Source organism: Echinops telfairi, unplaced genomic scaffold (assembly GCF_000313985.2).
Source record: "Echinops telfairi isolate 266 unplaced genomic scaffold, ASM31398v2 ScPeMD7_2291;HRSCAF=2852, whole genome shotgun sequence".
NCBI classification, from domain to species: Eukaryota; Metazoa; Chordata; class Mammalia; order Afrosoricida; family Tenrecidae; genus Echinops; species Echinops telfairi.
In genome coordinates, this window is record NW_022106189.1 from 39,689,488 (window position 1) to 39,702,049 (window position 12,562).

At 49.5% G+C, this 12,562-nt stretch overlaps 1 protein-coding gene across 1 annotated transcript in view; it reads left to right on the forward strand.

Moving 5' to 3' along the window:
- The first annotated feature begins 633 nt into the window (after nt 1-633).
- The window catches only part of WWOX (WW domain containing oxidoreductase), a 975,529-nt gene continuing 963,600 nt past the window's right edge, over nt 634-12,562 (forward strand). Inside the window, exons 1-4 of the mRNA XM_004704533.3 lie at nt 634-796; nt 5,395-5,459; nt 6,363-6,420; nt 8,540-8,718. Of these exons, the coding sequence (XP_004704590.1) occupies nt 690-796; nt 5,395-5,459; nt 6,363-6,420; nt 8,540-8,718 (409 nt within the window). The 5' untranslated portion in view covers nt 634-689. The remainder of the gene's footprint in view (nt 797-5,394; nt 5,460-6,362; nt 6,421-8,539; nt 8,719-12,562) is intronic.

Below are 12,562 nucleotides of genomic sequence, written 5' to 3' on the forward strand. Positions count from 1 at the left end.
GCATCGGCATTTTGGACGCTCTGCAGGTGCTCTATATGCACAACCCGGTTGGAGACTCACAGTGTTGGGCGAAGGAGCGCCCCCGGAAGGCTTCTGAGAACATTCTGAATGTTCTGAGAACATTCGTTCTTCCTAAGGCCCCAACCCCAGGAGGGGCTGCAGCTCAGAGGACCACTATGGGAATACTTTCTGTCAGCTCCACTTTTCTGACGCGGCGGGGCCCGGACTACATTTCCCAGGATGCCCCATCACGGAAGCCTCACAGGATTGGGCAGAACAACACGGAAGGAATTATGGGTTTCCCAGCAACGGGTGGAGTCCTAGGCCGTGATTGGACGCTCACGCCCCACCCCCGGCGGCTGACAGTTTGATGAAGCTCCGTTCCATCTGCGGAATCCTTGAGCGTTCTCCGTGTTTTAGATACATTCAAGTGGCGGCGCAGCTTCGTCCGCGCTTTTGCCGCGCTCCTCGTCGTGCCCCTCCCATTTTACAACTAGCAGCTGGGAAAGTCTGGAGACCGGATTCAAGGGTCCGGAGTCGGCAGAGAGGCGGCGGCGCAGTGCGCAGGCGCGAGCGGTCTCGGGGACGACGCGCGCGGCGCTGGTTTGAAGCAGGAGTTTCTGAGGGAAAGCGACCCGACTTGCGGGCGATTGAGCGAGTGGGTGACCCAGCAGCCTCCTCAGCCGGCCATGGCAGCCCTTCGCTACGCGGGCCTGGACGACACGGACAGCGAGGACGAGCTGCCTCCCGGTTGGGAGGAGAGGACCACCAAGGACGGCTGGGTTTACTATGCCAAGTAAGGGGGCCGCAGTGGGTGCCGCCGGGCCGGGACCCCCCTGAAGGCCGACGGCCTCACGCTCCGGGCCACTCCGCTGCCCGCACGCGCCACCTGCGCCGCCCCGCGGGCCCGCCCAGAGGAAGGGATTGCGGCAGCGAGTCCGTCGCGGGAGCCCCGGGGCCAGCGAGGGCCCCTCGGCAGCGACAGGGCGCCGAGGGTGGGGTGGGGGAGGGGCTCACGGGGCCGGGGCCACAGCGGCCCCACAGGAAATGAAGCCACGTGCCCCGCCGGGGCGGGGGCATGGCAGTAGGTGCTTGTCAACAAATGCCCAGCTTCCTGGTCCGTTTTCCAGTGTGGTCCCCGTCACTTACTGCGTGACCTTGGGCAGCTGCAGGACACGAAGGCTCTGCTGGCGACCTCGGCTGCACCAGGGGTCGCCAGGAGCGATAGATCAGGCATTTGGCATAAAGCACCGCGTTCGCACAAATGGCTAGTGAGTGATAACAAATGTACACACGTGCCCTGTCACTCACGGTTCCCTCTCTACTGCCTGCCTGCTGGGAGAGCTGGGGGGTCTTCCCCCAGTACGGACAGGCTCCCATAGCTGGAGGACACATCCCTCCTCGCCTCTTCTCCTGCCCTGCCCGAGGCCCTCTGTTCCTTGGCCCTTGGGACGAAGTGACACCTCTGGCCTGCCCTATCCCGGCTTCTCAGCAGCCCCCTGGGTCTCTCCTGACCTGCCAGTTAAGTGTCTTTGCTAGTCCAGCCTTCTCTTTGAGTCTCCCCTGAAGACTTTCTATTTGTTGACCAGCCATGGCCTGTTTCCAGCTCGTGCGCAGCTGGGCCAGGCCTGGCAGGCCTGGAGGTCCTAGATCTCTGGGTTCTTGTGGAAATCCCTTTCCCAGTCTTACCCTGTTCTTACGCACTCCCCTGACCAAATGCACCGTGGGGCACTGATAGAACCCAAAGGCACCCACATTATCTGGGACCCCCCCCCTACCAGCCTGGAGTCTCCAGGGAGAGGCACTTGTGGCTCAATCTGGGTTCTTATCAAGAAAGGGGCGCTCTGGGACCTTCCCATCCACCGAAGGCTCACTGCCAGAGAGAGAGAGAGGAGTTTAGATCTTTTTTGGGGAGAAGTAGAGGGTTCTGATCCAAGTAGAGAGAGAGAAGAGTTTAGATCTTTTTGGGGGAGAAGTGGAGGGTTCTGATCCAAGTAGAGAGAGAGAGAGAGACAGGAGTTTAGATCTTTTTGGGGGAGAAGTGGAGGCTTCTGATCCAAGTCTACACCACTACTGGCCGTCCCTCCCATCTCCAGCCTTCCCTGCAGGGAGATGCTGCTCTTTTTCAGGACACTTCTCTGGGCCCCTTGAGTTGGGGGTTTTAGCACTCCCTGCTGATTTAAACTTTGCTTCAAAAGCAAGAGACTTGGAATTTCTTCCCTGAGTGTGCTGTTCGCATAATGTCAAAATGTAATTTTGAAGGTAGACTGCTAACCGCAAGGTCAGCAGTTTGAAACCACCAGCCACTCTGTGGGGAAAAGATGAGGCTTTCTACTCAGTAAAGAGTTACAGTCTCGGGAAACCTACAGGGGCAGTTCTACCCTGTCCTAAAAGGTCACTGTGAGTCAGAATTGACTCCATGGCTGTGAGTTTGTTTGGTTTTGCTTGAAATAAAAATCATGAATAAGTATTTCTTGCCAAAAGTTGTCTGACAGAAAAAGAAGAGGCTTCTACGAGGACTTAAGGAAGGATAACGTTTTTGGGACTTGACTGTTAAAGTAAGTTTAGGTTATAGTAAAAAGGAATACCTTTTAATTAGTTTTCATGGAGAAGTATTTATTTTGGAAAAACACTGCTATGTGGAAGGCCCAGTTTAGAATCCTTCTTACGTGCTGGCTTATTCAGTCCTTTTTGACCCCAAGTGGGTATGACTGCAGGGAACCCTAGTAGCACAGTGGTTAAGCACTCAACTCTGAACGAAAAGATCAGTTCTAATGCACTAGTGACTCTCCAAAAGACCCAAACTCATTGCCAGTGAATGCATTCCAGCTCATTGCCACGCTGTGGGATGAGGTAGAATGGCCTCTGTGGTTTTTCGAAACTGTGATTTTTTTAATGCAGGAGAAAGTCTTGTTTTTCTCAAACAGAACCTGCTGCTCGCTTCGAACTGCTGACCTTGTAGTGAGCAGCCCAAGTGGTAGCTTACTAAGCGACCTGTGGCTCTACAGGAGGGTTAATGTGCTCTCACAAACATTACAGTCTAGGAAACATAGGACAATTCTGCTCTGTCATTTGGGGTCCCAGTGAGCTGGCACCTGTCAACAACAAAAAGCGTTAATACTCTCCCCATTTTACTAATGGGGAAACTGAGGCATGTGGTAGGCATACATCTGATGGGTTGGAGAGTCTTCAACCACCACGTTACCTTCTTCAGTTAGACCTTGGGGTCTCCCTTGGGGGTGGCAATGCTCAGAACAGACCCATGGTGGAACTTCTATTCTCTCTGGTTATTAGCATCTAGGAGGGAGTTAGGGTTGGGGGTGACTGTTAAGTGATTCGTTTGTCCCATGTGGGAGAACAGATGCTTTTAAGATGCCCAGGGCAGACTGGGAAGGGCGGGTACAAGTTAAGAAACGGAGTTAGGCAGGGCCTGACCCCCCTCTGACCTGGCTGTCCCTGGCGTCCTCGTTCCTCTCACCCTTTCCTCCTCCCTAAGCCACTCTCTGGTCCTGCTCCTCACTGTTACCCTGGGGTCAGCCTCCTTGCTGTTGGGAAAGGGGCTCCTCCTTCTGACTCTGAGGAGCCCGTGACTTCTATCTTGCTCCGCATGTCTCATGGCCGTCTGTCTGTGCCCCACCTCGGGGCTGTGACCTCACTTGTTCATTTATTCATTCGATCTTTCATTCCATTGTTTCCCCTTTCAACAAGTATTTCTTGAGTGCTACCATTTGCCAGGCTCTGGATAAGATATTCCTGCCCAGGAGATGGGGGTGTTGGAGACAAGCAGTGAGCAAGTAGATAGTTTTATTGCAACCGGTGATGAGGCACCAGAAGAAAGCAGGGTGTGAGCAGTGCAGAGACTTCTGGCAGGTGGTATCCCCTGAGTGCTTTAACCACTGTGCCACCAGGGTTCCTTTTGAGGTTTATGTTTGGTATGGGGTTTGGAGTTGGGTAGGAATCGGTGGGTCTGCTCTAGCTAGAGACTGACTGAGCCTTACTGGAGGAGGTGAATTTTGACTGGGAACATGAGAAGGAGCCACAGGGGAGTGGGCCCTGTGGAGGGAGCAGCAAGGGTGCAGTCTCTGAGGCAGGAGGGAGCAAGGCAGGGCTGAGGACAGGGAGTGGCCAGCACGACTGAAGTGGTGGCAGACAGTGATGGGCCCTGGGAGACGTAGATCCTGTCCTGTGAATGATGTGAGGGAGGCGGGAAGCCGCCACCTTCATACCAACGTAGAGGCAGACCTGTGACAGGAGTCTATGTTGACGGAAGAAAGTGTCTTTTTGACAGAATGTTTGGCTCTATTACTTTTAAATGACAGCATCACCTGGAAGGGAAAGCATTTAATGCGGTTATCTTTAGAAGTGTGTTGTTAGCTGTCCTTGAGTTGATTCCATCTCGTATGGACCTTATGAGCAACAGAACAAAGCAGTGCCCACTCTGTGTCATCCTGACTCCACCCAGTCGTGACTCTGTGTGAGCCCATTGATCCAGCTCCTGTGACAGTCCATCTCATTAAGGATCTTTATTCCTCTTCTTCACCGACACTACACTGTCAAGTACCATGTCCTCCTCCTGGGATAACATGTCCAGCCTTTCTTCCAAGGAGCATTCTGGCTATACTTCTCTCAAGACAAATTTGTTGGTTCTTTTGACAATCCCTGGTACTTTGAGTGTTCATCACCAGCACTGTGATTCAAACGCGTCAATTCTTCCCTCGTCTTTGTCTTCTTTTTCCATCATCCCGCTTTTGCATGCATTGGAGGAATTTGAACATACCATGGCCTGGGCCAGGCACACCTTGGTCTTCATAGTGACAGCTCTGCTCTCCAGTACTCAGAAGAGGTCTTTTGTGGTAGACGTACGTCATATAATATGCCATTTCATTTCTTGGCAGCTGCTGCTTCCATGCTCCTTGATTGTGGATCCTAGTTAAATTGAATCCTTGACAATCTCTTCCATGCTTAGCATGATATTGCTTCTTGGGCCAGTTGTGTGGGTTTTCATTCTCAGGGCCGTAATCTTTAATCTCTGTCAGTAAGCACTTCCAGTCTTCTCAGCTTTCAGCCAGCCAGGTTGTGCCCTCTGCAAGCGTAAGTGGTTAATGAGCCTTTTCCAATCTGAGCCCTCGTTCTTTATGGAGTCCAGCCTCTCAGCTCATTGAATAAGTGGGGAATGGCAAGTGTGATGAACGGATACAACCGTGTCACACACCTCTCCTGGCTTTGAACCATGCAGTTTCCCTGGGTTCTGTGTGCATGACTATCTCTAGCCCTCTCTAGGTTCTGCATGAGCACAGTGGAGTGTTCCAGAATCCCCATTCTTTGCAATGGGATTCATACTAGAAATGTCATTATAGCTCATCATTGTTTTGTGGAATTTTTCTTTTTTGACAGTCACACCGAAGAGAAGACTCAGTGGGAGCATCCGAAAACTGGGAAAAGAAAGCGAGTAGCTGGAGGTTTGTATTTTTCTGTCATCATAGGGCCCAGGGCCTTGTGTTTAAAACACTGGTTAGACATCATCCAGGTGGGTCAGCATGTCACTCTGGGGCAGCTCTCTGGCAAACCATTAGGGAGCTGCAGTCAGCTCTGTGGTGCATGTAGGATTCAGCAGGAGAATGGGATGAGATGGTGGAGTGGAGTGAGGATGACTTCTTATTGGTCTTAAAGAAAAATAAAATAAAAGTAAAACCTGGTATTAAAATAATCAGGTCCTTGGACCACAGTGTATCTTTGTACTGTCACATGATCTGTTTGTAGAGGTGCTCTTGGTTCATGGCACCGATAAAGATACCAGTGTTGTGTGGCTTCCACAAAGATCCCCATGCCTTCTAGGTGCTTCTCTCTAGGAGATCCCAGGGATGGAAGGTTAGGAAGGTAGGTCCTTGTTTCAAGGGCTTTTAGGGTCCAGTTGAAGAGATAGGATGTAAACATGAAACAGTATGTGTTTACACTACACACACACACACACACACACACGTATAATATTGCATGACATGCCAGAAGTCATCATGTGAATGAGGTGTTGGGTGCCTGCTACCCATATAGATAAGTTCTATAGATTTATTCAGCAGAGAATTCACATTGATTGGAGCATCGCAGAGGCAGGAATTGGATGTAGTGTTTAAGACTGAGCAATAGGCACAAATATGTGGTCCATTGGGTTAGTTATTAGACCTTGTGCGGTGGCCAAAATTGGATCACATGACTTTTTGGTGTTGAAGCTGTTGGATTGGTGGTATAGGCTTATTGGGCAGGGGCTTGCCAGGTGTGGGTCTTCCTCTCTTACCTGGGAGGATTAGAGAGGGGGGCTTCTGTTTACCAGGACCCCTGCCAATTTGTCAATCTTTGCTGTGTTTCAGACTTGCCATATGGCTGGGAACAAGAAACTGATGAGAACGGACAAGTGTTTTTTGTGGAGTAAGTATCTACCGAGAGACTCTTCTTGGTCTCCTTACTTTTTAATGAGGTTTAAATATTAGGAGTGGAAATACATATCAACTATAAAAAATGGGGGAAATTAGAACCACATGGAATACTTACTCACCATGCTCCCTGCAGGATGAGCTCTTCCTGTCTGTGCTGCACAAATGTTCTTAAACACTAACAAGAGAAGGGGATGTGCTCGGGGAAACTGCAGAGGAATTCATTTTCCCTGTGTAATACATTGTGAACCAAGCCTTGGTGGCCTAATGGGTTATGCATTGGGCTGCTAACCACAAGGTCAGCAGTTCAAACCCACCAGCTGCTCCACAGGAGAAAGCTGAGACTTTCTGCTCGCAAAGATTGACAGTCTCAAAAACCCACAGGGACAGGCATAGTCTTACTCTGTCCTGTAGGGTCACCAGGGTTGGAATCCACTTGATGGCAATGAGTTGGAGCTTTTTATCTTATGAACAATTTCTCAGACCTATCGTTTCTCAGAGAGTTAGTCACTCTTAAGGATTTTGAAGTGTCCAGGTGGTTTACAGACTGAGTGCTCAGCTGATAATCAAGTTGTCAGTGGTTTGAACCCTTTAGCTGGTCCCTGGGAGACTAGACCTGGCAGCCTGCTTCTGGAAAGATAGCCTCAGGGCATCAGACTCGACTTGACAGCCTGGGTTGTAGAGACTGAGTATTTTATACAGATATTCTATAACTTACCATTTTATTAATAAAAATAAAAATGTAACCATTTATAGATTATAATTGTAAATTGAGCATCCTTGTCTCTAAAGTTTTTCACCTTTCTGATTCTGCCCTTGAAGTACATTCTAATAACAAACGATAACATTAATCACTTAGGAATCATATAGCTTCAACCTACTGTCATCAAGTCAGCCCTTACTCATAGTGCTCCTACACAGGGGTCCCAAGGCTGTCAGTCTTTGTGGGAGCAGACAGCTTCATTTTTTCCTGTGGAAGGGCTGGCGGCTCTGAACCGCTGACCATTCCGTTAGCAGTTTCTTGCTTATTTGACAGTGCCATCAGGGCTCTAAAGCCTACTCAGTGTTAACAAGGCAAGTCTGACTCATAGCAACCTTACAGGATGGAGTAGATTTGCCCTTGTGGGTTTCTGAGGCTGTAAATCTTTATGTTTTTCCCAGCAGTATGGCTGGTGGTTTTGAAATACCTTGTAGTTAGCAGCAGCACACCATTGGGCCCCTTCCAAAGCTTACTGCACTCAGTATTCCCTCGTAGTCTCCCATCCAAGTAGGAATCAGGCCTGGCCTTGCTTACCTTGTGAGATCAGATGAGATGGGGAGCTAAATCACCTTAGCTCTGAAGCCTTAGCTAATTCAGTCTTCAGAGTAACCCTAAGGCAGTAGTGCTTTCATTACCTGTGGTTCACTGCTGATGGCTCGGACTGAGCCAGCGAGTGGCTTGTTCAGGATGCCACAGTGGGTAAGAGGTAGAGCCAGGATTTTAACCCAGGCCACTGCTCCAACTGCCCTCTTGACCACTCCTGTCAAGAGGGCAATGACTGTTGACAGAGTTGGGAGTTGTCAGTTGGTTGGAATTATTTGTTTTTTTAAAAAAAGGTATGTATGTAACATTTTAACTTGTAGTTAAGATACACCAAACTATGGTGGTGGGGCAGGACCTGCTCCCAGTGTGTGCCAGCTGTCCAGAGCCTAAAGTAGCACCCCCATGGCATGGCCTCTGCAACTTCTGTTTCGGTTTCCTTAAAGTGGAGCAAAAACTGATCTTCAAAAACTGAATGCTGAATTTTGCAGATTTTATGGGTATTTCTCTAGTGTTTCCAATGTGCCTGATTAAACCAAACCTTCCTTAGCTTCTTATGGAGGCAGGATCCCCAGTGGGTTAGTGTGGTATGCATTAGGCTGCTGACTACAAGGAAGAAGAGGATTCGATGGCCATCGTTCCATGGGGCTGTGTGGTCCTTTGGAGGCCAGAAGGTAGACTGAAGGGGCCTGCTTCCTGTCAATGTGAAGAAAAGCTTTTGGTAGCTGAGAAATGTAATTATCTTATACTGTGCTGAATGCCAGTGCTCACGGCCCTTGGGCTCAGGCCAAATGCGACCTCCTTTTCTTGGCAGTCATATAAACAAGAGGACCACTTATTTGGACCCACGGCTGGCATTTACTGTGGATGACAATCCTACCAAACCCACCACCCGGCAGAGGTACGACGGCAGCACCACCGCCATGGAAATCCTGCAGGGCCGAGACTTCAGCGGCAAAGTGGTTGTCGTGACTGGGGCCAATTCCGGAATCGGTAGGCTGCCACCATGATTTTATTTGCTTGTGCGTGAGCGCTTGTGTGTGTGTGTGAGCTAAAAATGAATCCACGTAAATTTCTTGCAATGAACTTTCTGGGTAGTGATTCTCTAATTGGAAGATATATTTATAACCCCCTTCCACTGCCATGTCATTAAAATCCTGACCTCTTTTTACATCTACATCCCAGCGTTAGGGAAGGCTGAGTTGGAGCCGACCTTGACTCCTCTGAAAGCCGAACACTCAGCAAAAGGCTGTGGCTATTTTGGTATTCCCGGAGCAGAGACAACAGGCTCGGCCTCAGAGCTTCTGACCCGGGCCGGGTGCTGTCCGGACATGGTTCAATTACCTGGGTTATTCAAACCAACATTGATTGGTAATGGAATATGGGCAACAACATCGTCTCCCGACTGTGGAACAGAGGCAGCTGCAAGTTTTCATTGGTCCCTGAGAATATCATTTTCCTTCAGGAAAGGATCTCCTTTCTTTATAAAATTGGAGAATTCATTAGTCCTTGTTGTAACCTCTAAATGACTCACAATTTCTGTGGTGCGCTGACAGTGATGATTGGGTGGTAGTCAATGGCCTGGTGGGGGGGTTGCTTTCTCCAAATAGAGACCCTGCAGACAGCAGCTGGACTCTAGGGTGGTGCTGTGTGCGGCATTTTGTTCAAGCTCACTTACATCTGTATCTGAGTTGCAAAGAGTGATTCAAAACTGCATGGCACAGTCTTCTGTCTTGTCCTCTGGGTGGTGTTGCACCCCTGCCTCATAGTGCCCCCTGTGGGTCATCTTGCCCCTTTGTGTATCACCCCATCCTCTCCTTGCTTTCCTGCCTTTATTTTGAATGGCCCCGCCTTCATTCTCCGGAAGCAATCCACAGCACCACCTGGGAAGCCCGGGAGATGAGAATGCATCTGTAAATGCTTGGTCTGTGCACAGACCAGGGGCTAAAGTTTAGGCTGCCAGTCCAGAGCAGAACTTGTTTATCAGGACAAAGAAGCCAATGGTCTTTTTTTTTTTTTAATAGCGAATGATTTAATATCAACTCACCGTCCTCAGCCTGGACTCTGAATATGTTCAATCTAGTTGTCAAGACCTCTGTATCGGGATACATTCTCTTAGTTGTTATTGATGTCAACGTTCATGAAACTGTCCTAGAAACAATGGCCAGCTCCTCAGGCATCCTAGAAGCAATAGCTTGTGTTAATTATACCGACTCCTGGTATGGCAAGGGTGTGGGTGGACCGACCGATGTAGTGTAGGGTAATGTCAAAAACGAATGACTTAAACACTAAAATAAAATAGCCTTTTGTTGTTGTTTAACACTCAGTTAACCAGAAAATTAACCAAAAGATCTCATTCCCTTAATCTTCTGGCTTCTGGATAGACCATATTTTAATTAGTAAAATAATGTGGCCCCCCCATGTAATTATTGGTTATTTTTCTTGTAAGTGTCCAAACTTTGCTAGGTCTGATGGCAGACGACATACCCTGGGTAATGTTTCTTCCAAAGATTCATCATGCCAGGCTCATGCTGGGACTGTCGAGTGGCTCTGAGTGTAAAAGAACTCCATCTCATTGGCTATTTAATTACAACCTAGAGAGGCGATTCAGGAATGGTGCAGAGTGCATGTGCTGTCAGTCAGCATGGACCTCAAACCTCTTGCACAAAGTCCCCCCAATCTTTGGTTCTCTTCCCCACTGCCCCTTCCCCTGGAAAGCCCTCCCTTGCTGATGCTTGTCACTTGTTTTGTGGACATTGCAAGTCTGTGTCTTCAGTCCAGTTCAATACTCAGGAGGAATCCTAAAGCTCAAGATGCCTGTCTCAGGGTGACTAGCCCTCCTGTTCACGCCCACAGCCACCCTGAGCTCCACCTCCCTCAGAAATTGCCTTTAGCCTTGCTTCTCACCATGCTTCCCTCTCTGCTCCTCAGAAGTGTAAGTCAAAGTGAGTGCTGGAGATTTTTATTCTCCATTAAAAAACAACATCTCATACTGAAAATTTCAGGCAATCGCATGCTCGGAAAGAGCATCCTTGCTGCCACAGTCGTATCAGGTGCAAAGAAAGGCAGGCGCTTCCGAGGCCCTTGGCTTTCCCTCCTAACTCACTTAGCTTTTATATCCTGCATGGCTGTCATGGAATGCCCCTGCCCGAGCAGCCTGCGGCTTCTAGATAAAGCTGAGCTGTGAAACGTGTCAATTTAGAAACTGCTATCACGACTCTATTTCTGCCCGTTTCAAAGCAGTAGCTGAATGCCGAGTGAAGTGGGCATCTTCGTTTCCATGGCGGCTGGGCATTCCGGAGCCATCTTCTCTCAGAGCCCTCATGACGCCGGCCTTCCCTTCCTCTCTGCCGCCATGGGGGCCCACTTCTGACTATAGGCTGTTGAGTCTTTAGCCTTGAGGATTTCTGTTCTCCCAGAAGTGGACTGGACTGGCGGCACAGGACACATCCGTGGTTCTCTTGAGAGATGGCGATTTCTCCGGGCTTCAGAGGTTGCTTTGCCAATCTGATGTTGCCAGTGGTTCTGTTCTGTTCTTTGACGGTCTTGGCATTGCCAATGATGAAATGCTCATGCTTGTGGAAGGGGACAGTGAGGTGGTCGTGTTGCAGGTGGGTCTGGGCTGGTTCTAATCTTCAGTTCTTAGTCTTCTAGGGGGAAGGAATTCTGCCACGAGACACAGAATGCAGTGGAATGCAGAAACACTTAGAAGTGAAATCACTTGTGGTAGAGGGCTCAGGGGGCAGCTCTGGTGCTATTTGCGTGCTCTGTGGGTTTCCTCTTCCATAGGCCTTTCCCCACTTGCCCCCCACTCAGTGGGCAGTGCTTTCTTAAAGTGAGCTAGCGTCTTTGGGGTTGGGGACCACAGTTGGGTCTCGGTTTTGCAAGTCATTGTGCTCTTGTGTGCTCATGCTTTCTAAGCTTTAAGCAAGTTGTTAGGTCTAGCACCCCTCAGAGGAAAGCCATGTAGTAGTACCTGCCACTTTTGTGCCTACTGCACATGCCTAGCCTTGGTTGCCTTTTTGGTTCCTCAGCCCTTGTACTTAGTTCCCCATCCCCCCTCCTCCTGTTCTAAACTGTCTACTCACTTAACAGTCGGAGGGGACAGCTTTGCTTTTTTCTGGTGGACTTCAGGGTCTGATATTAAGACATCACCCATTTGAAATAACCTCTAAGCTGACTTTTCTTTTTCTGCCCCCAGTAGCAAGTGGGAGAGAGCTGTATTTTTGAATTGGGGCTGTTTTGTGGGACTGAGGCAGTCGGAGGGAAGCCTACATCAGTTGACTCCAGAGCTGAGGGTGCTGTGCTTCTGGCAGCTGCAGGGGGCTTCTGAGGAACCACCACAACAGAGCGTTGAGGGCCCATGGCATCTGTTTTTGTCAAAACTGCCCCTTCCCAGTCAGATAGAACTGTTGACTGTGCTTGGCTGTCCAGGTCAGGGGCTGGCCGCCAATGACCCACTGCCTGTTTTTATAAATAAAGCTTTATTGGAACACACCATGTCCATTCGCTTCCATTTCCTGTCTGTCTGTCTGGCTGTGTGTTCCCTCGCCCGAGTAGTTGAGCAGAGACCATCTGTCCCACATAGTCAAAAGGATTTGCTCTCTGGCCCTTTGGGAAGAGTGATGGGATCACTTTGAAAGTAAGAGGGCATCCACAGTCTATAAAGTGGCCACTGCACTAATAAATGGATGCTCCTCGACATCTGTCCATGTGGAGGAGGCCCAGCCCGTTCCCTGCAGCCCTCGCCTGAACTTGGTGCCCTTTTTTCAGGGAGCTGCAAGGCCTAGGATGTTGCTGCCTCAGAAACTAACACTCTTCTCTCCTTGACCTTTGT